This window comes from Thamnophis elegans, chromosome 4 (assembly GCF_009769535.1).
Source record: "Thamnophis elegans isolate rThaEle1 chromosome 4, rThaEle1.pri, whole genome shotgun sequence".
Classification (NCBI taxonomy): Eukaryota; Metazoa; Chordata; class Lepidosauria; order Squamata; family Colubridae; genus Thamnophis; species Thamnophis elegans.
The window spans coordinates 68,587,255-68,614,554 of NC_045544.1; the positions used below are offsets into that span (position 1 = coordinate 68,587,255).

The window sequence follows — 27,300 nt, forward strand, 5'->3', positions numbered from 1 at the left end:
GTCTACTGCTAAGTCTAAGTCTACTGGAGTTATGAAATACAAGGAGTGAATAGTAAGTTCTTCCTAAGTTCTGTTCTGGGGAAAATACATTTTATCCAATTGAGTGATAACATCCACGTGGAGACTGGAGAATTGTTTGGTAGTATCGTGTGTAGATACTGCATCATTTTATGCTACTGTGTAAAGATTGTTTAATATTGTAAAATATTGAAGTGATTAATTTGGGCAGCTATAGATTTTTTGCCAACATTTTACTCAAGCAAGCAGCTGCCATCCATTACAGTAGACAATATGTAGCAGATCAACCGATTTTTATATTTCATTGGTTAATTGAGAGAATAATTATTCCTGACAAATTTACCCTGATTCTATTGTACCAAATTAAATCATTTTTTAAAAGAAATTTCTTATGAATGATGACATCATTCCTGAGTAAGTGAAGCAGGATGCAAATATTAAAGAAAAATAAGTGAACGGATGGCTTCATGATAGAAAAAAAATCATAAGGAAAGTTTACAATCAATTCTAGAGTTCTAGAATTCTAGAGTTTCCTTTTCATACAGAGTGTTAACTTTCAATCGTTGCATTTTGTAAGAAACCATACGGAAGAAAGAGAGGGAGATATTTTCATAACTGAACTGAATAGCGTATTCACTATTTTTCTGGTACAGATTTCCTAAACTGGATAGTGTATTTACTATTTTTCTGGTATAGATTTCCTTGGAAACCCTTTCTGTATCTGTTGAATTAAGCAATATCATCTGAGGTAAATGTCCAACTCTCAGCTGAAGGTCTGCTATGTATTGTAGTGAGCATTTCTGTTATTCTTTAAAAATCTTCTTTGATGGTATTTTCAGAGACATCTGCCAAAGAAGGACTGCTGTTGTGGTGTCAAAGAAAAACGGCACCTTACCGAAATGTGAACATTCAAAATTTCCATCTTAGGTAAAGTGAATCATTTCTAGATGTAAAGACTTCCCTGTTAATTATGTAGATGTGTTTTATCCTTAATGGTACATTTGGAAATGGAGAGCACACAATACATCAGTGGTGAGTTCCTACCGGTTCAGCTGAACCGGTAGTGGTTTGGCAGCAGCAACCCAGGCCTGCCATGCGTGGCCCCTGAATCGGTTCTCCAGGCTGCGCCATCGGCAGCACCATCTTGTTTTTCAGTTCTGCACATGCACAGAACAATTTTAATTGCACTGCGCATATGCGCACAGCACACATCAAGCACACGTGCGCAAAGCACACAAACAAGCAAACTGGCAGTAGAGCCTGCCGGAATCCACTCCTGCAATACATCATATTTTCTTTGCAGTTTGAGAAGGGCCAGGAATAACTCTACAAAGCCAGCATGAGTATAGGGGCTCCCAGATCATTGTAGCAATTAAAATGGACACCCTATGTGAAAGGAGTCAGCAGTGAGATTATTTCACATGTCACCATAGGTGCTCTTTGATGGAAGAGGCCTAATTAGAAAGGAAATTACTACAACTAGTGTTTGGGGGAATAAACAGAAGTCCCGATCGTAATGTACTGGCGACAAAATATTTTAAAAATCTAACACTGTCTTACTTCCATCTGCACAACGTAAATCTGTTGTATAATTTCTAGAAATCAATTTATATTGCAAATATGTTGAAATTGGCAGAAATAGTGGAAGAAAGATCCCTTTCACAGAACCTATAAATAGTGTGAAAATTGGGCATTGTGACATGATTAATAAATGCTAATTTTTATCCCCAGCAGTTGCTGCTGAGATTAAAAAAAGAAAGACACTTGTTTTCATTTTGGATCTAATCAGGTTATAAATAGATATGCAAGCTTTCAAATTTCATAACGCTCTTACTCCAAAGAACAGAAAGCAATAAAACCTTAGGTGTACAGTGTGTAGAAAAATCCAAGACACAAATAACTTGAAGATCATGGCTATTTATGTTGTGGCTTTTGTTTTAATCTCTGTACAATGCCCAGAGTTACCATTGTGAGATAGGAGGTCATAGCGATTATGTAAATACATATATACATATAAGAATAGAAGAAAACATCTCTGTTGTTGAGAATGGTCTCTGACCTACAGATAGTTGAGGTCTTTGCTTGTAGGTAGTTAAGAACAGATTTTACCAAATATCCTATTTTTATAGATACTTGTAATTACTGGATTGTTGGGTTTGGCTTCAAATACCATTTTAAAAGTAATATATATGAAAAATGCATTAACAAGCGATAAAATAAATAGACCCAGCTTCCCAAACCTGGCATCTTCAGAAGAGCTGGGAATCTCAGAGATGCTTTTTCCAGAGGCAACTGGACTCTCTGGTTTTTCTTTGAAAATGTTTTGCTTGAAAAAGCACCTTTGGGACAACCATGACCTGAATGACTGAGAATGTCATAAACAAGAGCTGGGAGTGTTGGCTGAGGCATTTTGCCGGATAAACTAACTACTGTAATGTATCAAATAATTGACTCAGAAGAATTATACTTTCTCCTACATAAAATGTCCAACTCCTGATAAGGCATTGGAGAGATGAACTCTCCTGTTCAACACATGTCTTACTGTCTGTGTACGGCAGGTCATTCCCATGTTTGGGTTCTAGACACAATCCATTGGAGCTCTGAGAAATTTATTTGAAACATTTTCATCATTCCACCAGACTTTTCAGATTGTGTGAGTGGCCTGTGCTCTTTTGTTGGCTGCTGGTTTAAAACTTTAAGACTGATTTTCTAAATGATATGCGAGCAATATTTTCTGAGCTACCCTGAGTATGCCCTGGATACTTAAAAGTAAATAAAAAGATGGACAAACCACTGAGTGAAATGAGCAGCCCATCTGCTCCAGCCAACTGTAGATTCTTGCCCCGTGAAAAAATAAGTAAGCAGTCATTTATCATCTAGTGCACTATGCATGAAATTTCTCTGGGGGTTTTTTTGTACAAAAGTCAATGAAATTTGTCTTACAAGGTAATATCCTAAAATGCCTCTTCCTTATCAACATTTTAAATATTTTTTGAAACTTATGAGCTATTGCTATTGGACATGTGATACAATTGTTGAATATTGTCAGACCATGCACTATCTGGCAAAATCAGTGTTTAATTAATATATTGTCGCCTTATTTTTGGTTTCTTCTCATGAAGCTGGAAAGATGGCCTTGGTCTCTGTGCACTGATTCATAGACACCGACCAGATCTTATTGACTACTCCAAGCTTTCAAAGGTCATTAATTTTGCTGGCATGGCATGATAACTTGCACCAATCTGGCATGATGGTTTGCACTGATTTGGCTCACATACTACATATAGAGGTATGTTTGTTTTGTAGTTTGAAATGAGCCTTCTTTCTTTGGCTCTTGACCTGCAAGTATAGAACAGTCTTCCTGAACCAGGTGCCCTCTGCTAATTTTAAATTTCTCCCACTAATAATGGCCAATCACTATGGTTAAGACTGCAGTAGGTGATCCCAATTAAGCTAAACCACAAGCCATAAAAAGTATCCGGATTATATTGTGTGCCTATTAGTTTTTCTTTCTGCATGCCTTTCTTTGCTTTCTGGAAATCTTTGGAGAGACATAGAGGATCTTTTTTTGCATTGATGCATTTAGGGTATGTTCATACAATATGCAAAGCTGAAAAGCTTGATGGCTGCCACACATTGTTTGGTTCATATGCAGTATGAGTTAAACAGCAGGCATAACTAATAACTAAGCTTTTAGTTTAGCAAGGTGGCAAACATAGCAAAGTCACATCCATCTTTTTGTGTGTCTGTCTGAAGCTTACCGAGGAAATCCCTAAGATGAAAGCAGGGAAGGTGAAAGCAGGAGCACTCAAGTGAAGGCAGCACCAGCAACTCCTTCCAAAATTTGTCTTACCACAACAGTTTTTCAATAGTTCCCTAGTAACCCTGAGGGCTCAGTGGCTAAGATGCTGAGCTTGTCGATTAGAAAGGTCAGCAGTTTGGTGGTTCAAATCCCTAGTGCTGCGTAACAGAGTGAGCTCCCGTTACTTGTTCCAGCTTCTGCCAACCTAGCAATTCGAAAGCACATAAAAAATGTAAGTAGAAAAATAGGAACCACCTTTGATGGGAAGGTAACAGCATTCTGTGCACCTTCGGCCACATGACCATGAAGATGCTGGCCACATGACCATGAAGATGTCTTTGGACAGCGCTGGCTCTTCGGCTTTGAAACGAAGATGAGCACTGCCCCCTAGAGTTCGGAATGACTAGTACATCTGTGCGAGGAGAACCTTTACCTTTACCTTAACCCTGAAATATCAGTACCATGCATTGGAGTAAATTCCACTGAAATGTTTTCTATCTATCTATCTATCTATCTATCTATCTATCTATCTCTCTCTCTCTCTCTCTCTCTCTCTCTCTCTCTCTCTCTCTCTCTCTCTATATATATATATATATATATATATATATATATATATATATATATATATATATGACATATGCTTAACTTTTATATTATATAAACATACTTAGGAGTAAGAGTGTCAGCAGGATATGGTTAAAAATGTCAAGATGGAAGATACGGTGCAGTGGAAATCTGCCATGCTTCTTGGGGAAACATTTAATCTTATTTTAAAATGCTGCTATTGAGTGAATCTCTAACATATTCTGTGCTTGCTTTTGAATTGCTGCAACCTTGCCCTTAAATAAGGGACTTACCAATTGTAATTTCTGCTTCCTGTGCAGGACGACCCTCTGGGGAATATAAACCTGGCCATGGAGGTTGCTGAAAAATACCTGGATATCCCAAAGATGTTGGATGCAGAAGGTGTGAGTTAATGTGCTTTTAATAGGCAGCAGGTTGCAACTGTTAAAGTCTTTTTGTCCCATATGTTATAAGAAAAGGATCTCCTTCCTCCACATTGTGATTTATCAAACTGCATCTTACCTGCCATTTCCATTTAGACTGGAATAAGAAAATGCTCTCTGATGTAATTGAAATTAATAGCACTAGGGAGGGCAATTTTCAGTTCCCCCCTTGTTTTCATTTAGTTATCCCTCAATAACTCCATGCTTTCCAAGTAATTCATAAACATAAATCCAAAGATTTCAAGTGAAATATCATTTGAAGACTTAAATCAGCTGGAATTATTATTATTTAAATCCAGCTAAATTAATTTCTGAAACTCCTGGCACCTAAAAATGCAGAAAGTCAGGAACAAGAAAACCAGACTACACAATTGAACCTGAACCCTTATTTTAATGTTTGTTGTTTGTACAAACTATTTTAAAAAGGGCAGGGCTTCCTTTTTGAGGATTGTAGTTGCCATATTTACTCCCCCCCCCAGTCCAAGTACCATGTTTTCCCCAAAATAAGACATGGTCTTATTTTCTTTTGACCCCTGAAATAAGCACTTGGTATTATTTTTGGGGAGGTCTTATTATTTTTGAAGTGCAGGAGGCGGCAAGATGGTTACCTCATGGCTGCTGCTGTGTTGCAATATTTTCAGGGAGGGCTTATTTTAAGGGGATGGCTTATTTTAGCACATGTGCTCAAAATCTCAATTGGGCTCCTTATCCAGGGAGGTCTTATTTTCAGGGAAACAGGGTAGCAGAGACATAACAACACATTCTTAGACAACTTCGAAGAATATTAGCATTAGTGTTGAATATTGTCAGTTGAGAGCAACATCTATCAGCACAATTTATTCATGCTTTCCCTGAAAATTTTTCCTGAAGATAATTCAGGTCTATGAAATGACTTGCCATCCCATCTTGTTTATTATTGCTAGGCTATGCAGTACAGAGCAAAAAAGACTTGATTTTGAGGTTGTTTTTTTTTTACAGCTTCTGTAGTGTTGAGATACTTGTCCCCATCTAATGTTGCTACTCGGATTTGCTTGCCTCATTTGGTATTCCACACCTATGGCACAATATTACAATCGTTTCATGATTTACAACAGATAAGCAATTCTTTTGTGTTCACTGGCAGATTTGAAATTTTGAAAGTATGTCTCGTACTTGCCTTATTTCAGCATGGCTGCCATGGTGGAAGTGTCAATTTACTAGAAAAATAAAGGCATAAAAGAACCCACACTAATCTCCTGATGTTCTTTATTGATTTTATTTTGGTCTTTCTACAGGGCTAAGTAGGTTCATTTTCAAATAAAGACTTGCCCTGCAGCTATTCATCTTGTTTGCTTTCTAAGGATGTGAGATTTATGGAAGCCGAAGGCATTCTTATAAATACAGTATATTTTTAACATGCCACTTTCCCAATTGTTTTTTTCAGTTTTAAAAAATGGATAGATCAGGCAAGTTTGGCAGGATCAATTGATATCTACTGGCTTTTTGCTTGCTACCTGTCTTTCTTTTGGAATGGCTTAACAGTACAATGTCAGGTTCATTAAATCTCTTTTCTCCTGTTGTCTTTGGTCATATCCTAAGAAGGAGAATGTTTCATTTCAGTTTGAAATTAACTATTAAAGAAATATGGATCTAGTCCATCCTTGAGGGGAATATAAGTCTTGATGGAAAATGATTTGCGATCTATAAACTTTATCGTGAACAAAAATACATGCTTTCATGGATTTCTTCTCAACTGGAAATGACTTGGGCAGCCTAATGTCAATTTTGGGTATATAAGATGGGATCAAGCTTACCAGACATGCTTATTTAAATAATTGAGTAGTCAACCCTCTTGAAAAGATTTCTTATCTTATCATTCTTGTTTTTATTGGTGCTAGAAAAGTAGAGTATTTTTGCTCTATGGCTGCTATGATAATGTATGAGTTATTTTTTTGCTTATCCTTGATTCCTTTCTGTTTTCTTTTTAGAAGCTATAGTTTGCTGCATTATAAAATGCATGGGTAGTTTTCAGAAAGTCCTTGTTTAAAAAATAATCACAGTTGTTTTCTTTCGCACTTCTGAGGGCATTTGTCAGATCCATTCTTTATATGTTGGACAATATTAAATCTCTACCATGTGGAAGTAAAATAATGCATTGAAATTTGTATTCTGGAAAGATGATTACTTTTAAACAATGAAAACAACAATGCAGATATGACATACTACAAACTATAATACTATATATTTTTTTCTAGAAAAGGCCTTTGACAGGTAGAAACTTCTAAGCATCCCGCAGTAGTTTCCCTGTTCATTTAGAAACACCGTATATGGTTACTCCAGATTGTAAAGTCCAGTCAGGAGAACCTCAGCATTTCAAACAATCTGTGTAATTACAGACATGGAGTATTCTGAGGGGGATAACAAAAGTCAATATGACAGACATTTCTGCAGGACTGAAGCCATGCCTGGAAAAGGCGTGGCAGAATTTTGAATGTGAAGGAGCACCCTTCTTGATTACATTGAGTCTCTATATACACACTCCTGAATATACACCAATGTCTTTGAATCAAACCATATAGCATGCCAGCACCTGATTTGTCTGCAAGTATTCCTCTCAAAAACCTTAGATATTTTCAAATTTTGTTCTCCAGGATTTCCATTTTAGCATCAATACTTTCTTCTTCCAGTTTAAATGGCTCTAATAATACAGAGAACAAAATTGAGCATTTATTGTGTCTCCCTTGTGTGCTATTGTTCTTTTACATATTGTGCTTGTTTTCTTTCTTTTCTCTTTTCTGATAGACATTGTGAATACCCCCAAGCCTGATGAAAGAGCAATCATGACTTACGTTTCTTGCTTCTATCATGCTTTTGCTGGAGCTGAGCAGGTATGCATCATCACCTTTTGGATTGCCGTGTGCTTTGTGTTCCAGGTTTCCATTAACTCTGAAACAACTTTGTTTTTTTTTTTTAATTAGGACTGACAAATAAAGTATATGGGGCTATTAGAAACACTGCAGTAATAGACATGCAGAAACAAGCATATATAGATGCATACAGAAAAAATAAAAACAGTCCTTGACTTACGAACACAACTGACTCTGGAATTTTGGTTGTAATTTGTTGTGGTCATTAAGCGAGACACAAACGTGAATACCTCACTCAATGAACACAATCCCAGTTCTCTACATTGCAATCATTAAAGCAACTGTGCAAGGGCACCTCAGGAAGTGGGGGAAGCCTTGTCAGGCCTGGCACTAACCAGCATGAGGAAACCTGCCACAGGCCAGTGAAGCCCATTATGTGCAGGCCCCCTGATTCCTATCCCTCTGCCAAGAGGCCTGGATCTTATCCCTACCCCACCATTGCCAGGATCTATTTATCTTTCCCTTTCCCTGTAATTGCTGAGAGATGAACCAAGCTGATGCTAATCTAGAAAGCTAGCGAAGGCCATTTTCCTCAAGGCTAGAGAGGCAGGAACACGAAGTCAGCCCACAAAGTTCCTGATCCTGGACCATCCCTGAGAAAGATTGCCTTCATTAGCACCATAACAGCTGGGCCTACCTGGCAGCAGCTTCAGGAAAAAAAGGACAGATAAGTGGCCATGACCTCTTGGGAGTGATGGGGATGGAGAGAAGCACCCCGCAGACTGGTGGGCCTAGCTAGCCAAGGCCTTTCGGCCCATGGCAGGTTTCTAGATGCCAGTGGCTTAGATAGCTAAGGCCGCCCAGTCCTCCCAGTGGGGGAGAGGAAGCAATGCTTCCACAGCCATAAAGATGGCTGCACCTGAATTTTGATCATGTGAGTGAGTGGGTGTGGGTGCTGCAATGGTCAGGACTTCAGACGGTGGTAATAAGTCCCTCGTTCAGCACTGTACACATGGTCGCTGAATGAATAGCTATTAAGTTGAGGACCACCTGTATAATTACTATGATAATTTTTATCACTTTTGAAAAGGCCACTACCATTTTCCAGACAAAGCCTACCCACTGGTGGGGGAAAATCGTTTTTGCAGTGTCAAGGCAGTTTATAGTGATGGAAGGAAAGCATTTCTCCGGCTGCTCTAATATGATTAGACTGTCTCAATTATTCAGATTCAATATAAATATTTTAATAGTTTTCAGACTGTACTCTGGTGAAGTCTGAGATTTTTCTGCAGCTAATCATCACCGAGGAGAAGGACAAGGACAGTCAATCTTTTTAGAAAAAGAATTTACCTTTGCTATTAAACTATTGCAAAACTAGAATTGCCACAAGAATATCCTTGGGGCAGTTTCCCCCAGGATGATAATTGTCAGGCAAACTGGGATTAGACCTTCATGAATTTCTCAGCCAAGGTGGCCATTGGTTATGTGAACTGGATATACTGTAATAATGTCTATATATGTGAAAATCTAGGCTTTTTTTGTAAAAGGCTCAGCCCAGAAAGGTCATGATCAACTAGCTGTGAGGACAGATGTGTTACCCAGACATACCACATAATTTTTTGCTGGGTGCAGAGACTCTAGGGTATACTTTATATGGATATAAATACTTTATATTTGGCTGTAAAGTGAAATCAGGATTTATTAAAAATTATTGCCACTGAAGGAATCATCCTCAGTTTATTATTTTCTGGGTAAAAATTCAGAGGTAAGTTAATTCATTCCTCTTTTTTGCCTCCTTCCCTCAGTCCTTTCTTTCTCCTCCTAGATAATAGCATAGATTCCTTTAACATTGTATTTTGTGATTGAGCATTGATAATTTGTTGTTTACATTGCCAATAGTAGAGATGAAACATCAGCTAGCTAGCTGTAATAGAAACTTTTGGAATTAATCAAAGATTAAACTGGAAATTACAGAACACAAATAACATTTCTGCAAGTTTCTCCTAATATTAATTTTTTTTGTTAAAAAACTATGAGTAAAAAATAATTGTGTGGCTCTCATTTATTTATCATGACTGAAGCTAATGCAGCAATAATTCTGTTTTAAGATGCTACTGAAAAATGTCTGATTTTATTATAACCGATTAACACTGCTATTTCTTTGAAATGACTATTTGTTAGTATAGTACATTTGGGCATCAATAAACCTAGAAAAATTGTAAATCAAAATGTATGTAATAGAATATGAAGTTCTTAATATTGCTAAACTAATTAATTGATAGTTGCTTTTTCCGCAAATTATTCATCCTGAGACATTTGTCATTAACTACTTTTGGGGATATTATTTTTACATTAGTTCATGATTATATTATTTTTGCTTCTATGACTCTATTAAATTTCCTTCAATGAAATGTAAATAGATCAAAATATGTTTACATACACATATTAAGATTATGGCTTTTCTAGTGCATTTTATAAAGAAATTAGGAGATAATAAAAAGATGTTATTTTTATAGCAGGTTCATAAATTAAAATCAGATTAAGTCAGAGTCATGATCAGATTCATAAATTAAAAACTACTACCTCAGGAGTGATTTTAAAAATCTACTGAAATTATATGATACTGTTATAATACAATACTGTAATTAGATACAGAAAATCTAAAGTCTTTCTCAAAGAAAAAAATGTCAATATGTTAAGACTAATTAAAATAAAGGTTTTAGCATAGAAGTAGTGCTAGGTTTGAAGAAATATTCATTTTTATGACATTTGTGTTTCCCCATAAACTCAATGGGATTTTTAATTCAAAGTGCTGGTTGTTAACCATAAAGCCCTAAATGGAAAGAGGCCTGCTTACTTGAAGTATTTCCTGTTTCCTACAATATGTGCATGGCCAATTCAACCTTGCAGGGTTGACAAATTCCAGAGCCCTTTGATTAAACAAGGCCATCTATCAGGACCCTGGAGCTTCCTCTGTAGCACTTCCTGCACTCTGAAATGAGATTCCTCCCCCCCCCCCCCCGATCCAGATGGCCCCAACTTGCTGTTGTTTAGAAAGGCCACAAAGACTAGGCTTTTTGCCTGGCCTTTGGCAAAGGAAAATAGCAATTGCACTTAGATTTATATACTATTTCACAGTGCTTTACAGCCCTCTCTAAGCAATTCAGAAAATCAATATATTGCCCCCCAACATTCTGGGCCCTTATTTTACCAACCTCAGAAGGATGGAAGGCTGAGTCAATCTTGAGCTGGTGAGGATCGAATCCCTGGCAGTCAGCAGAATTAGCTTGCAATATTGCATTCCAATCACTGTCCCATGAAGTCGCTTTGCTTTGTTACTATCTGGTTTGTCATTCTCATTTGTTAATTTTACTTGCTATTAATTGTATTTCTCTTTTTTAGTTCTCTTTTTAGTTTAGTTGCTTGACAGTACATACATTTAATAAACAATATGCAAATATTTATATGAGAATTTAAAAAGCTGTAGCTATACCTACAGATGAATTAAGATATTTTTAAAAAACCAAGTAACAGATGAACCCCTAGTTTTTAAAAATGACATAGAAATATTATAGTATAAAGAAAATATATGTTACTCTAATTGATTGAATAATCTGATAAATGATCAATAGTTGAAAAATATCAGCACACTATATGCAGAAAATGCATACATTTAACTAAGATGTAATATTATCACTGGCCTTGATAGCCTAACGGGCCTTTGCACAGCATGTCAAACGTGGTTAGTATTATCCTTAGGTAGTTTTTTTTTTGTGGCTTAGCACATGGTGCAGATCCAAACTGTTTAGTTAATTTAGGGTTGGATTCATTGTGTGAACCCCCAAAATGAGTTGATGCAGTTACTATGTTAAGTATCTTGTGTGAATTAACCCAGTGAATGGCAACGCAATAAAGATTCAGAATTGTCAGAATTTCCACTTTTTAAATTTTCTATATCAAACAATCCATCATATGTTTTTTTTCTCCATCTGGTGATCCCTAGATGTGTTGGTCCTAATTGCTGGAGAAATGAAATGTGTCTTGTGAAAGCAAGAGTGCTGGTGTCAGTACAATCTCCAGCCTACACTTCTGTCCTGTCCTGTCCTGTCTTGTCCTGTCTTGTCCTGTCCTGTCCTGTCCTAGCAACATACAACTGAATGACAGGGCATAAGGCAAGTCTGACAGGAAGTCCCAAGTAAAAAGAGGGAACAAAAAAGGAATTGTTTTTTCAGCCTCTGGATTCTTGAATGTTATGGTGAATTGAGCAAGTTTTCAGGACCTTGGACAGAACTCAGGACACATTCAAGCCTGATTATTGTTATACTGTACTACTTTTTCTCAGCCCTCAAGAAATGGTTTTTCAGAAAGAGGCACAATGTTTATCCAGAAACCCAACGCTCCATTGTTTCTTCACAGGCTCATGTTGGATCTGTTTTGGGGCACAGGCTCTTCAGAATTTGTTGCACTTGGAATGGAAATGCAGGCAACATGTTGGACATAGGCTTGTAGAGTGCAATTCTAAGGTGCAATGTTGGGTTATTAATTTTTGGAAATCTAAGTATCTCAACAGCTTGGCTCAATAGTATGGTCAGGCTTCAGGTATTCTTTATTAGCTAATAAACCCCATATTTCCATGTATTTTCCATAGTGGATTCCATATTATGACTTTTAAGATACTTCTCCTTGAATCATATTGGATTCTAGGGTCGATGGAAGAAGTTTTCATCTGTGAAGTGTCTTAGCGCCAGTTCTCACAAAGAGGTTACACTTTTTTGCATGCAGTGACCCAGTCATGCAGAAAAACTTCCTATATGAAGTTGGTACTAACACAGGCAAATGGCCAATTTTGCCATTAACTTCTATGCTGTTATGACAGGAATGACTTCATTGTATTACATTACCTTTTCACAGCAGAGTTTCTCCATACACATGAATCCATAAGCAAGTGAACAAAACACACACACACAACCCCAAAACAGAAACAAATACTTTGTATGAACCAATCTAAAGCCTTGGAATGTTTTTTTAATACTTGGAATTCAGAAAATAGCTTTCTTTACAGCATGAATTATTCAGTAGAATTTTAGTATTTTAAAAAAAGGGATTTTAGGGTGATGTAAAACTTTAAATTAATCACGATTCAATTAAGCAGGGACATTAATGGAAACCTATTTAGATCCCTAGGTGATGAAAATCCCTGTGTGTGTCATCCACTGAAACAGCTTAATGAATCTGAAGTATGGCAGTATGAGAAATATTTTACATTCCTGAAACAGACCAATTTTTCTCTTATATGTACTTCAATCACTGATTTTAGAAAATGCAACTGCAAGAAGGAAGCGATCCTTGAAATAATAAGAATAACATGCATCATGCTGATTATCTATAGGGTTATTTATGTGATTTATGCTTATTGTTTCTGTGGAATACCCTACTTTGTCATTCACCCAATCTTAAATTATATCATATTGGAGAATTTTGTGATTCCATGCATGAAGGAACAGACAACTAAAATAATGTACCTAAACTAATAAAAACCAGTGGCTGAATGTGCTCATTATTTTATGCGGCAGTAGCCACTGGATCATCATTCACATTTTGTTTCTGCATGAATCTAACAACATACCCACACTGTTTAATTTTCTGGATTTTCCAGGCAGAAACAGCAGCTAATCGGATTTGTAAAGTACTTGCTGTGAACCAAGAAAATGAAAAGTTGATGGAAGAATATGAAAAGCTGGCAAGTGAGGTAGGTGAAGCTTGTCATAACTCTTGAAGTTTGCTTCTGATACCAAATCATTTTATGTGCAATTTTATAAGGACAGAAAAGTTACATAAAGCTGTTAACAATTGCTGAAGCTTTTTTTAAAAATATAATTAGTGTGGGAGGAATCTCCATTTATATCTCTGGTTTCTTTTTTTAGGCTATAAAAATAAATATGCTTGTTTTTACTTGCAATAATAAGGAACTATTAAATTTGATGTGTGTTGGCAATTCTTGCCAACATCTCTTGTATCTACTTCTACCTTATTCTGGATTACTTTTAGATTTTGGCCACCCTAAAAACAGTAAATGACAAAATTGTCGAAGTTTGTATATAAGAGTTTCGTCCACACAAACACAGTAGACTAAGTAAAATGGATTGGATGGTTTATGATTCAGCATGCTGAGGAAACTTGCTTATTATATTAGTATATTATATAAAACAGGCCATTATCTAATGGAATTTATTTATTTTGGACATAGCACGTTCTGTGTACGCATCAACTGGGTTTTTTAAATCTAACAATATTTAGCATATTGTCTGAACCCAGCCAAAGCATAAAGGTTACAGTCTTACACACAAAATAGAAGCAACTAAAATAAATGTAAAGCTCTTACTTTTATCCTGTCAAGGGATTTCAGTGACTCCTGGCTCCCTTATATGTTTGTTTATTTTATTTATAACCTATCTTTATTATTATTATTATAAACTACTCATGGCGCTGAACATATCTAATACTCCTTTGTCTTCTTATTTTCCCTGTAACATGAATCCTGTCAGGTGAGTTGGGTTGAGAGAGATTGATTGACTCAAAGTCTCCAGCCAGACCTTCCTGTCTAAAAGGGGACCAGCCTGAAGCCTTAATCACTACCCAAACTGGCTCTTTCAATTATCAGCCATAGCTTTCTTTTGGAATTTACTGCCAGGCAAAATGGTCATGGCTACTGCCTATCCCAGAATGCCCTGTCCTCCTTAACTGCTCAACTGTTCACAACCAAAGTAGTCTACTGGAAGGCAATAACCGGGTTTTCTCTTGTTGTCAAGTTATAAGATGCTTGCTTCCCCTTACTTTGGCATGATGATCCACTCACCATTATCATGAGTACTAATATGCCTTATTCCATCAAACACAAGTAAAAAAGAATCCTGTAGTATTAAAACTGGAAACCCACTCCCAGGAAATCTGGTCCAGTGTTTAAGTTACTGTAGAAAATGCTAGAATAGGAATCTTTTTCTTTTATTTCTATTTTTTACTGTTGTTTTCATAGTTTTTTTTGTCATTTGCTAACATGTCTACATGTGTGCAAACAGCTTTTAGAATGGATTCGGCGTACCACACCTTGGCTGGAAAACAGGACACCAGAGAAGACGATGGTAGCTATGCAAAAGAAGTTAGAGGACTTCAGAGATTATCGCCGAAAGCACAAGCCTCCCAAGATCCAGGAAAAATGCCAGTTGGAGATCAATTTCAACACTTTGCAGACGAAACTGAGGATCAGCAACAGACCAGCTTTCATGCCATCAGAAGGGAAGATGGTCTCAGTAAGTAGCAGTACATTTGGGCTGTATGCTATCAAACCTTTTAGTTCTGGAAACTGGAAAATTGTTTAAATCTCATCAAAGCAACAATCCTGCATTATAAGGGAATCAAAAGCAAATCCACAGGAGGTTTTGATGTGGCTCAGTCTTCAATAGCCTGGTGAGGTAGTTCAGGCAAGAAGCACAACCAGGAGTAGTAGCTCTATCTTTATTAGGCGACATTAACAGAATGTTAAAGACTGGGAACATTTCTACCTTCCTTTTCTTTTAGTTTCCAGAGTAAACTAAATAGGGTTCTATTGAAACATTTCCCATGTCATCCCTCCTTCTATGGACTGAGACATCCTTTACATATCAATTTACAAGCTGTCCCTCATGTCTTCCAAGGTCATTCCTACATCTTATTAGAGTCTCAGCATTTTTTTCATCCATTCCTGATTCTCTGACCTTCTCTTGGTCTGCCTCTATTTAAAAAACAATTGAGAATTGGTTGCATTTGAAAATGCACAGATATTCCCTTTTTACATGAGAACCACAACTATTTTAATAAAGAATTGCAAAATAGACAGAAAACAGTAGAGAAGTAGGCTTGGGATATTATTGAAATTATTAAGAAAGCAGCCATCTTGAATATCTTTCATTGGGAAATGAGAAGCTTTCAAAACTATTTTTGCCCATCCAGAGTTTGTTACCCTACATTGGTGCGGGCTTGAGGAGGCATATTCCAGCTAGTTACACCACACTAGAATTGTTATGTCTTTTACCAAATATAATTTTTCATCATATTATTCTGAGAAAAAGTGAAATGAAGGGTGAATTATTGTAATGAAATGTTTTCACATTCATTACAGAAATTCACTGTTTGCTTTAGAAAGCTAAGGTAACAGTCCTTCTCAATCTAAATTTTGGCCCAGGATTAGACAATCAAGAGTCAGAGAAAATGCTTAGCCAATCTGAAAACCCCTTCTTTTGATACAGGTTTTAAGTATTTGATTTTAAATGCACCTATGCTTTTGTAGGATATTGCCAGTGCTTGGCAAAGACTTGAACAAGCAGAGAAGGGCTATGAGGAATGGCTGTTGAATGAAATACGAAGGCTTGAACGGCTTGAACATCTGGCTGCTAAGTTTAGGCAAAAGGCCACATCACATGAAACCTGGGCATATGGTAAGTCGGGATTCCCTTGCCTGCAAAAAAATATCTATCCAGTGTTTTCCCTTTGAAATAGAATTTAAAATCAAATTCATGATTCAAATGAAACAAAAATGGACAAGAAAGAGAGAATAAGAATATGTAACAACATAGGAGGAAGGAATAGACTGAGGGATACAAAAGCCAGCAAATTAAAATATCAACTGTAAAATAAAGTCAATAGGCTTAGCTTGTCTGATAGCTCCTTGGCTCCTGATGAGGTTGCTGCTGACATGCAATCCTATTCAGCAGAGTTGGATTCCAGCTGAGAAGGTGGAAGTGACAGATTCTTGGGATGCTATCTGGGATGGGTTTAAGGATTTTGGCCCCCAAGAAAATTGGCAGGATGTTCAGAGCTAGGGACACTGCCACCTGTGTTTTGAGCCAATGGCTTCCTGGTTCAGGCCTTGGGGGGAGGGAGATATGTGGTTAGCTCCATGTGGTAGTAAATGCCTCCTTGTGGAAGGAGGTGGTTATGCTGGCTCTGCAAGAGGTAGGGGTAGATCCGCCCCCTCAAGAGATCATTGCTGGATCTTCTTCATCACAAGATGCTGATTTTTAAGCAGGTTGAAAGTCATACCTGGCATTAGATCAGGTTACTTGTGGGACTGCCTTCTCCCAAAAATTTCTGCCTATCCCATAGGGAGGAAATGTTCTGGTTTTCTCACTGAAACATGGGTAGTAATATCTTACCTATCTTATGGGTAGTAAAAAGGTGCCTTTTTGGTGGGAGTCCATGTGCTCTGGAATAGTCTTTTCCCTTTTATATGCTAAGTCCCAGATTTGCTTGCTTTTAGAAAAGCAATCAAGACCTGACTTTTTCCAGAGATGTTTGTGTTGAGTTGAGTCACCTTTTTTGCTGTGACATTTCATTATTTATTTAATTATCTTGAGATTCCATGCACGCCTAGACGGCAAAAAGTGTTCATCATGGTGATTCACAAGCGGTGCAGGTCAAGAGTGTGTGATACGATGCCTGAAGCAAATATAGTTGTTCATGGGGCTTTCACTGCTCACAAAGATTTGCTCTGGGAAAACACTAAAGCTTTCAGAACGTATCTACATATAGAAAGTAGCCTTATTTAAACTTTTGGAACTTTAAAGTACTATTAGACAAATAATGCTGAGAGAAATAACAAAGTATGAATAAAGCAGTATTAAAGTAAATAGAACAAATCTGCCATTATGTGGCAGATTGGGAGAGGTGTCAAACCATGCCCTCCACATATCCACCCCTTTCTATTTCCCCGAAGTGTTTCTTCACACATTGTGCTTTTAGCCATGCATAGTTCAAGAATTTTACGTGTACTGTTAATGGTGGAACAACTGATAAAGTGCTGGTTTAATCATTGCCCAGGAGCCTTTGGGCAGTCTTTGCTATTCAGGGAAAAGGCCTTCTTCAACAGGAATCTGTGGGTTGACCTTATGAGCCATGGTGGCACAGAAGTTAGAATGCAATACTGCAGGTTAATTCTGCTGCCTGCTGGCTGCCTGAACTTTAGCAGTTCAATTCTCTCTGGCTCAGCCATCTTCAGAATGAAGACCCAGATTGTTGGGGGCAATATACTGATTCTGTAAACTGCTTAGAGAGGGTTGTAAAGCACTGTGAAGCGATATATAAGTGTTAAGTGCTATTGCTAAGTGCTATCATCATCACCATCTTGTAATCATTATAGCTTCAGCTTTTGGTCAGGGGCCCGCATGGTGACAAAGCAAAGGGGAATGGGAATCAGCTAAAGAGGCATTTGCTGCTATTCTTTGGGCAACTAAATGGTAGCGTCACTGTTATATATCATTTGATATGTGACTCTTACTACTGTTGGACTCTTTGACAATGGCAGTCATATCTCTTTGACTTTGGGCCCTTAGTCACCAGTGCTGACAATATCCCACCTCAGTGGCTTGGTTCTTCTCTCTTCCTTTCAGGCAAAGAGCAGATTCTGCAGCAGAAGGATTATGAGGCTGCTTCCCTGATAGATATCCGGGCTTTGTTGAGGAAACATGAAGCTTTTGAGAGCGACTTGGCTGCTCACCAGGACAGGGTGGAACAGATCGCTGCCATTGCCCAGGAGCTGAAGTATGTTCCATTTAGAGGCACACAGCTGCTGACATTTACCCGATAAACTCTTTCCAATAAATTTGATAGTGTCATAGGTACAATGTAAAAATTCCATAGATAACTTTCTAAGTGTTATTATCTTGGCCTGCTCTCTGAAAATCTTTCTGATTTCCTCCTTAACTAAAAATAGAGGTGCCTTGCAGGGCAACTACTTCAAAGCTAAATTAATGATAAATCTTTTGTCTGGTCCACTTTCTGGTTGGTAATCTTGAAGTGGAAGGGTCAGTTCTGACTTAATACATTTAGTCTAAGTCAGTGATGGCTAACCTTTTAGTTGCCATGTGCCAAAAGCGCACACATGTGTGACAGTGCACATACATGCATGCCTACACCCATAATACAATGTGTGTGCACACACATCCATGTGCCCCATCCCCCTGAGCATGTGCGTGCAACACCCAATGCTCCCCCCCATGCATGCATGCGTGATTCCCCCCTGTCCCATTTTTGGCCTAGCAGGCCTTCCTGCAGACTCCTGGAACCAAAATCAGGCTGAAGGGAGATGTCCCCCCCGCATGTTCCCTCTGCACTCTGCACATACCACACGTCTCCTGCATGCTCCCCACCCACTGTGCATGCACGGCAGAGACCCAAAAATCAGTTGGCTGATGGGAGGTGGCACACATGTGTGGTGGATCTGAGCTGGGGTGATGGCCCACGTGCCCGCAGAGAGGGCTCTGCGTGCCACCTGTGGCACATGTGCCATAGGTTCGCCATCACAGGTCTAAGTGATGTTAAACAGGAAAGCTGTCTTACAGTTCCTAGTTTCTTTTCAGTTACTGCAATCTTCACCATTAAGATTGTTTGCAGAGATGTTGATATTATTTCTTATAGTTATTTTCTATGTACACATCTATGTACAGAATAGAAAGTGGTGGCAAAATTTTGTTTTTTGTTTTTGTTTAAAGAGGCATTTATATCTAAAAAGTGGGTGATAGCTCTAAGCCAGAGATGTGTTTCCAAATTGGTCCATCCCATGTGAACAGGCTTTCCGATCTACTACAGACATTTCAAATCCACTTTTGTATTAACAGAGTTCATCAAATGCTATTGAATAACAAAATCTAGCTTTTTTCAGCATTAGCGATATTGCTGTAGCAGTTGGGATTTGGGTTCAAGAACATCTGAAGACTACCAATTATTTAGTTTTAGTGTAGGAACAGAAAGTCATGTCCAATGCTGATTGCTATTTGCCAGGAGCATAAACTGCAAGGCGACAGGATGTTGGCTTCAGAAGTTAAGCAGGATCAGCCATGGTTAGTATTTGAATGGGAGACACTGTTCTGATTCTTAACATAATGTCATGGATGGAGATGAACTCAGAAACAAGGTGGATGGGACAGTTTCCTTCAGCAGACCAAATTCAGTCTGAAGTGATAGTATTATTGAATACTCTTTTCGTATTTCTCGTCAAATAGGTTTTGATTGAAAAACAATAATCAGAAAAGTATGAATCTTCTTTTCTGGGAATTGTTCTTAGAAAGATGGACAGGCTAAGAAATTTTGGGCATGAGGTGGGGTAAACACTGCCAATAAGTAGTACAGGTTCTTTGAGAGAATGATACTGTTCTTTATGCGGTTTGGTTTGGCATAGCTCTATATTTCTACTTCCCACCACTTGGCAATGCAAGGTTGCTATTTCTGGAAAACAATTGTTATGTTTGACCTTGAACTATGCTAGTTAAAGTTCAGAGTCAGCTTCACCATTTTCTGTTATGGCAGCTAAGATTGCTAATAATAATTTTAAAGATTAAAATTGTTGAAGTCTTATTGAATAATGGTCTCTCCATAGAATAGAATAGAATAGAATAGAATAGAATAGAATAGAATAGAATTCTTTATTGCCCAAGTATGATTGGGCACACAAGGAATTTGTCTTTGGTGCATATACTCTCAGTGAACACAAAGAAAAATAAAATAGAATACATTCATCAAGAATCATAAGATACAACACCTAGTGATAGTCATAGGTTACTAATAAGCAATCAAATTATACTAGGAAACAAATAAAACAATATAAATTTTAAAGATACCAGCACATTTTGTTACAAACATGGTGTTACAAACAACATGGTGTTACCTTACTCAGGTGTGTCACATGATTAAGGCAGATGCTATTGAGTTCTCACAACTGTATAATTTCAAAAATAATATCTTATAGGCAATTGTAAACTTCAAGTACAGAACTGTTCAGGAAGGAAAAGAATACAGATGCATCTTGAGTATATATCAACACATTCATGAACTGCAATATATTGGTTTGCAAAGTAATTACTAGATTAGAATTTCTACTTGTACAGACTAGTGTGAACATGTACAGAATAAAATGACTTTGGCCAAGCTTTTGGCATATTGGCCAAGATATGTCCAAACTGCCCAGTACCATATTTGCCATAGCAGGAAAAGCAGGTAGCATAGGTACAACTAAAGCTGCTAACCTGATCTATAGCTGCTGTATATGATTGAGAATCATTGAGTGAATACGTCAGTTGACCAAAGGTTTGGTGGTTGGCAGAGAGGAATATGTATGACCAGGGCATATGGAAGAGTGTAATGTATGAGGATTAAGAAATATGAACTAATGCATGAAATGAAAGGAGAATAATAATAATATAATTTATTATTATAATAATAAAACTCAGAAAGACTGTAATGATTATGAATGAAATGGAATTGTTGAATACCTGCAGCAAAGTGAATGAGTAAGTTTTATTATGAAGGGGCTAAAATATATGTTGGAAACTACAAATTGATGTCATTTAGATTGTTATGTGAAAATCCATAGGTTGTGGGCTAACTGTCTTGTTTAACTATAATAAATGATAAGGAAACAATCAGAAATGAGTTGAGGGAAAAGAGTTGTGCAGCGTTCACACAACTGAACACAATAGAACTGATCTATTGAGAATGTTGCAAAGTTTTCCTTAACTTATTCTGTTAAATATCATTTACGTTGGCAAGAGAATGTAAAAAAGTGACACAAGAATTAGTGAATGACAATGGTGGCTAGGGAGCATCTGCTTAGAAAAAGATCTGCTTATTTTGAATAAATATTTTAAATATAAATTTATTCATATATATATATACAGAAACCTTTTGTTTTGTATCTCTTTGTTGCCATCCAGTGGTCATCCAGACTTTATCTGTGCCAATGTGATAGCCCTATACTATTGCTTATTGAAGCCATTACCGCCATGAGATTCCTTAAAGATGTAACTTGTTGTGTTCAACTCAAAACTTTATCTATCTCTGTTTTTGGTTGAGATCAAGAATGTTTATTCCCTATTTATGAAAATCTTGCTTGAAGTCCATTATAGTACTATTTAAATGGTAGAAAAATTTACAAGCATTCCATTTCAGGTCTAAATTCATAATATTATTTTATGTTTGATTAACCCCCTAAACTTAAACTGGTATGTACTCACATTACTATAATGACTTTGATTAGTAATGGCATACCAGGAGTATTCAAAGAGTAGCCAAGAGCTAAATGTAGCTGATGATGAGACATTCAGAATAACAACTAGCTGAGGACAAAGTACATATGTCCAATCTCTTTAGAACCACACAAACATATCTGACAGTTAAAAGAGATTGCAATAATAAATGGCAGAATATTGGTATGAAACTATTATTTCCCAGAAGTCTGTCTTGTTTTTGCACAAGGGGAAACTATGAGACATTTAGAAATTGGTCTATGATATTTGTAGACTAGATGTATCCATTATTATGGTGTTATTGCTTCTTTTAAAGACTGGGAAATGCCCTTTGGATTCTTTCCTGTCTAATGAAAAAATACACAAAACTAGTACTGTAGCATTTCCACCTGTTTCTTGTTAATCCTAATTGTTAGGATTAATTCTTGAAGGTGTTTTTGGCAGGGCATCCCTCATGGCAAATATTAAGGGCACAAAAGCCCTGCAGAAAAAGCAGTTTAGAAATGTAATGTTTCTAAACTGCTTCCTCCAATGTTTCATGTGTATATTTTCCAAAGTAACATGGATGTTATATCATTGAGAGCTGTAAGAATATGGGATGTTTTGTATGTCCATTGATAGTTTAGATTTTTGCAGCCCAAATAACCTCATTATTATCATACTTCTCTATTATATATAAAATCATGGGTAAAAAGCTGTGAGACGCCATGAATTTTCTTTCTAAATGACATCTGTGTTTTCTCACACAAATCAACCATGTGTATGAATGGGAGATTAACTGTAATGCACATTAGTGCAGACTAGTGACTGGAAAATAGAAATCCGAAAGGTAGCATTCTGAATGTTGTTTTTCTAGAAGAAAAATCTTGGATGTATTTTTGTGACGACTGTTGGAATGATGCATTCCTCTTCTCTGGCTGTGTGTACAAATTATGTTCCGATTGCTCCTGGGTATGCCAAACCAGATTAGAAAATTAATGTAGAGTATAAAGGAATTTAAAGGTTATGTTCTCCTGTGCATTTCTGAACTGAAGGGGACCTGCAATTTGCAGAACCCAAGAGGGAAATCTAGCTGTCACATTAGGAACACAGCATTCTCTGCATTGTGTGGATTGAACCCCTTGGTTATATGAGGTAACTGTGAAGATTGGCTAAACATGTATCCTTTTTTTTCAGTGAACTAGACTACCATGAGGCAGCAAGTGTCAATGATCGATGTCAGAAAATATGTGATCAATGGGATAGGCTGGGAACCCTTACCCAGAAAAGGAGAGAAGTATTGGAGGTAAAGTAGATGTTGACAATAGCTTTACTCTTTAAAACACTACACCAGGGGTGTCAAACTCGATTTCATTGAGGGCCACATCAGGGTTGTGTTTGACCTCGAGGGACAAGGGTGGGTGTGGCCAGGGTGGGCATGCCCAGTTCGATGTCACATCTGTTGGGGGTACCCGTGGTGGTCCGAGCATTCTGCCAGTGAACATGGACTCCTGTTTTCAGCTGTGACAGCCTCATGCAACCCTTTGCTAGCGGCCCTCCTGAGCTCCGTTTTCGTTGGCAGAGAGTTGCTGGAGGCTGTCACAGCCAAAAACTGAGCTCAGGAGTCTGTTTTCACTGGCGGAAGCACCGTGGGTTAGTCCTTTGTTGTTTCCAGGGTGGCCTCATGGGGCAGATCTATGACAGGCCAGATTCAGCCCCTGGACCTTGAGTTTGACACCCCTGCACTACATTCTTCAAGATTTGTGTAGAATCAGCATTCTTCAAGTGGGTGGAAATGAACTACATCCTCCACAATCCCCAGACAGCAGGATTATTGGTCAGGTTGGCTGGTGGTGATGGAAGTTATACAGGGCATCCAGCATTTCTAGGGAGTCCTGCTTTCTGTCATTGTTCTGATGTATTTAAAAACATTGTGACCTTATTGTCAAATGCCGTACCAACTAACTGAAGTTGGTGTGGAAAAACTGTAGATATATGACTTTTTTTCTACAATTCATGACAAAGTTTGTTTAAATAGGTTTAATGTATAGTTGGTCATTGCCTTATGACTAGTTGCTTAATGGCTGTTCAAAGTTACAACAAACTTCAGAAAACCTACTTATGCACTATCCTCAAAGATATGACTGTCACACATCCCCTATTGTCATGTGATCTCATTTCATGTGCTTTGCAACAAAGGTGTCCCTCCTTATCTATGGAAGCACTTCCAATAGCGTACCAAACTTTTTAGTAAGAGACAAACAAAACAGATATATAGATGTACCATCATATTGAATAATGGCTTATATATCACAGCATGATGATTAAATTGCAATGGCTAGGTCCACAAAATACTTTGAGCCAAAATAACCATATTATGGTTTAGTATAACATATGAACCCATTCTTGGAATTAAGTGCATTGAGGTGGGAAACAGGAAATTAGATTTTAGCCCCATCAGAAGTTTCAAAGTTGTATACTCCTAAATATTTGCATCTACGACAAAAAAAAAAAAACAACTATGGAGAAATAGGGAAAAAATCCAATACTTTCACAAATTGTAATTACAGCAACAGTCAGATACTTATAAAGCATTTGTCTTCAACAAAACAATATCATTCCAGGACATCTATCCAGATATAGATATCAGGAATACAAGGAATACAGATGCTAACTGGGTAAAATAGGTCAGGGTTTTCCTGGATTATGCCCAGATTACCGTTTCACCTTTCCCAGTATACCAGAGTTAATGAGGAAAGCTGTGTTAAACAGTGATGTAACTCCTGCCTAGGCCAATCTCCCTTCCTGCCAACTGCCTTGACTTATTTCCTATAGCCTAACTGACTGTATCACCTGTTCTAGCTGTAGTGTGAATTGGGGGAAATTGTGGTCCCTGTATTGCAGAGGTGGGTTGCTGCTGCTTCGGCCCAGTTCGGCCGAACTGGTAGTGGCGGCGGCAGGAGGCTCCACCCATCCACCCAAATGCTTCTGTGCATGTGCAGAAGTGATGTGTGTGTGCAAAGTGTGCACTCATGCATGAGCAAACTGTTAGTAAACTGGTTAGCAAACCACCACTGCTATATTGCTGTTAAATGCCATAAACACCAGTGGGATTGTGTCTTCACCATTAAGGCACTGAAAACGCACAGAGATGTGAAAAGCCAGAAAGAAAGTACAAACAGTTGTCATGCACATCCTGACATTTGCTAGATATTAAGAAATGGAAGGACAGAGGAAAAAAGTTGCTGTATTTGTTTAATTTGCTGATTGTGTTGCCTGTTAATGGTACATCTTTAAACGCTGCAAAGCTCGAACCCCCTAATAGAAGCAAAAAATGAATGTGCATTTCTAAAAGAAAAAGTAAGTTAAATCCATTTATGTGTGTCTTTTTAAAGAGGACAGAGAAACTGTTGGAAACAATTGATCAACTTCACTTGGAGTTTGCCAAGAGGGCTGCTCCATTCAACAACTGGATGGAAGGTGCAATGGAAGACTTGCAAGATATGTTCATTGTTCACAGTGTAGAGGAGATCCAGGTAAAGTAAAGCTGCATTATGAGCTCAACAAGGAGAATTGTTCTATTTTCACTGTGGGAAAAATCCCTTATTTCATCTCAGAAAGTTTCAAGTACTGCTTAGCCCCACTTATGCCTGAAAAGATATATTACAGCTGCCTTTTCTAATCAACCACCCTCCAATTTGGGATTGTAACTCCTAGTATTCTCATTCCTCCATCTGACACACACATCTTTTGGGGGTTGAACAGTCAGGTGACTGAATGAAGAGTGCAGTGCAGTGGCTGGAATACCAGATTATAATCAGAACAATCTAAGTTCAATATCATTGCTTTCTTGGTTTTAACCATTAAAAAAGTAATAGCAATTGGATGGTAGATCCATCCCAAGTTTGTAAATTGAGTTTTTGGGGGATCAGGCAGCTTCCTTGGTTACTTTTGGTACTGTACACGAAATACTTTTATTGGTGCATGGACTCAACACAAGCTGTGAGATCACTCTGAACCTAGTCATCATCTTAATATGTGTAACTGGGCTGGCCTCTAAGACTGGGACAGAACTCTGTGTTCTCTTGAATTTAACATGGCATTTGTCATGGAGGGAAAGAGATTTTAGTTCTTCCTCTCATTGTCAAGTAGGCCTGGCATCCGCTATCTTTATTGCCGCTTGTCTGCTCTTCTGGGTTAAGGTAGGGTGAGAGCAAGATAGATGAGGATATCTCACTCTTGAACATTTTTGCATAATTGAGGAGAGGTGACATTCAGATCTGCAGGAGGAAGAGGAGGAAGAAGGAGTGGGGGAGGAGAAGGAGACCCCATGTTTGGGAAGAGCTGGATCCAGCTCATCTCATCTCCAATAATGAAATTGAATATCTTTGTCATTCATTTTCCTTTTTTCCTTTGGCTAGGAGCCTTTAGAAAGTAGTGGAGGTGGGTATTTACTTAACAATACTCTTCCTCAAAGCATGAATGAATGCAACAAAAACCCACTATGGCAATTACCTTAGGCTGGGAAATGTGAAAGGCATAAAGAATTTAAACAACCTTAAACAAATACTACATTTTTGTGCACAGAGCTGTTAATGACATGTTACATGCTATAAGAGTGTGTACAATGGATTCAATGGGTTTTTTTTTAATGCAGTCTGATGAAACTTTGAACAATTATTGTGTATGGGGAGGGTAAGGATTCATGTATTTGTTTGTTCTGATCTTTGCATTTATATCTGCATCTTTTGCACATCTATGCATCTGGGATACTCTCATTAAAAAGAATGAAAGGGTAATGCCTACTGTGGCTGCTGAATTTCACTTGGGATTTCCCCTCAGGAGGTAATTTTAAAACACTGTGCCATTTGCATTTTTTTTTTTTTTTGTAAAAGAAAACCAAGATCCTGTTATCCACATTTTTGAATATTGTATAGTGATTTTTTTTCTGGGCCTTCCCTCATTCTCAGTTTCACTGTTTGCCCTTTATAATGGCACAAGAAATGAAATGCACTGATTATATACAGAAGTGCCAGCTTCAAAAACTTTCAAATGTTTATATAGATAAAGGGGACGCGAGGGTGGGTGGTGGGTGGAGGTGGAGGAGGAGGAAGAAGAAAAGTCCCAGCCACAGGTTTGTCCCTCCCCACCTCTTCTTCCTTTTGTTTCTTTCAGAGTTTAATTACTGCCCATGAACAATTTAAAGCCACTCTACCTGAAGCAGATGGTGAGAGGCAAGCTATTTTGTCCATCCATAATGAAGTGGAGAAGGTGATTCAGAGCTACAGCCTCAGAATAAGTGCCAGCAATCCTTACAGCACAGTCACCATGGAAGAGATTCGTACTAAGTGGGATAAAGTAAGTGGAAGTAAAAATACAGGAGCATGTAGATTTATTTGCGATTAATTACAGGATGAGGGAAAAGGAGGTTTTGCATGGGAAAATTAAAATTTCAGTTTATTCATTAATGTTTTACTCTGCTTTAGTACAAGTAGTATTAGGAATGTGGAAGATACTGTTGTTTTTTGATATATAGGTAGCCCTTGACGAAAACTATTTGTTTAATGACTGTTCAAAGTTACTACAGTGCTGAGTAA

General features: G+C 37.7%; 1 protein-coding gene across 2 annotated transcripts in view; it reads left to right on the forward strand.

Moving 5' to 3' along the window:
- Positions 1-27,300, forward strand: part of ACTN2 (actinin alpha 2) — a 69,210-nt gene that overhangs the window by 23,098 nt on the left and 18,812 nt on the right. Inside the window, exons 5-15 of one of the 2 annotated variants that reach the window (XM_032216194.1) lie at positions 858-945; positions 3,141-3,219; positions 4,705-4,786; positions 7,609-7,694; positions 13,330-13,422; positions 14,750-14,980; positions 15,997-16,144; positions 18,095-18,245; positions 22,901-23,009; positions 25,099-25,239; positions 26,879-27,061. In XM_032216194.1, the coding sequence (XP_032072085.1) occupies positions 858-945; positions 3,141-3,219; positions 4,705-4,786; positions 7,609-7,694; positions 13,330-13,422; positions 14,750-14,980; positions 15,997-16,144; positions 18,095-18,245; positions 22,901-23,009; positions 25,099-25,239; positions 26,879-27,061 (1,391 nt within the window). The remainder of the gene's footprint in view (positions 1-857; positions 946-3,140; positions 3,220-4,704; positions 4,787-7,608; positions 7,695-13,329; positions 13,423-14,749; positions 14,981-15,996; positions 16,145-18,094; positions 18,246-22,900; positions 23,010-25,098; positions 25,240-26,878; positions 27,062-27,300) is intronic. The other variant, XM_032216195.1, reaches the window with a different exon arrangement.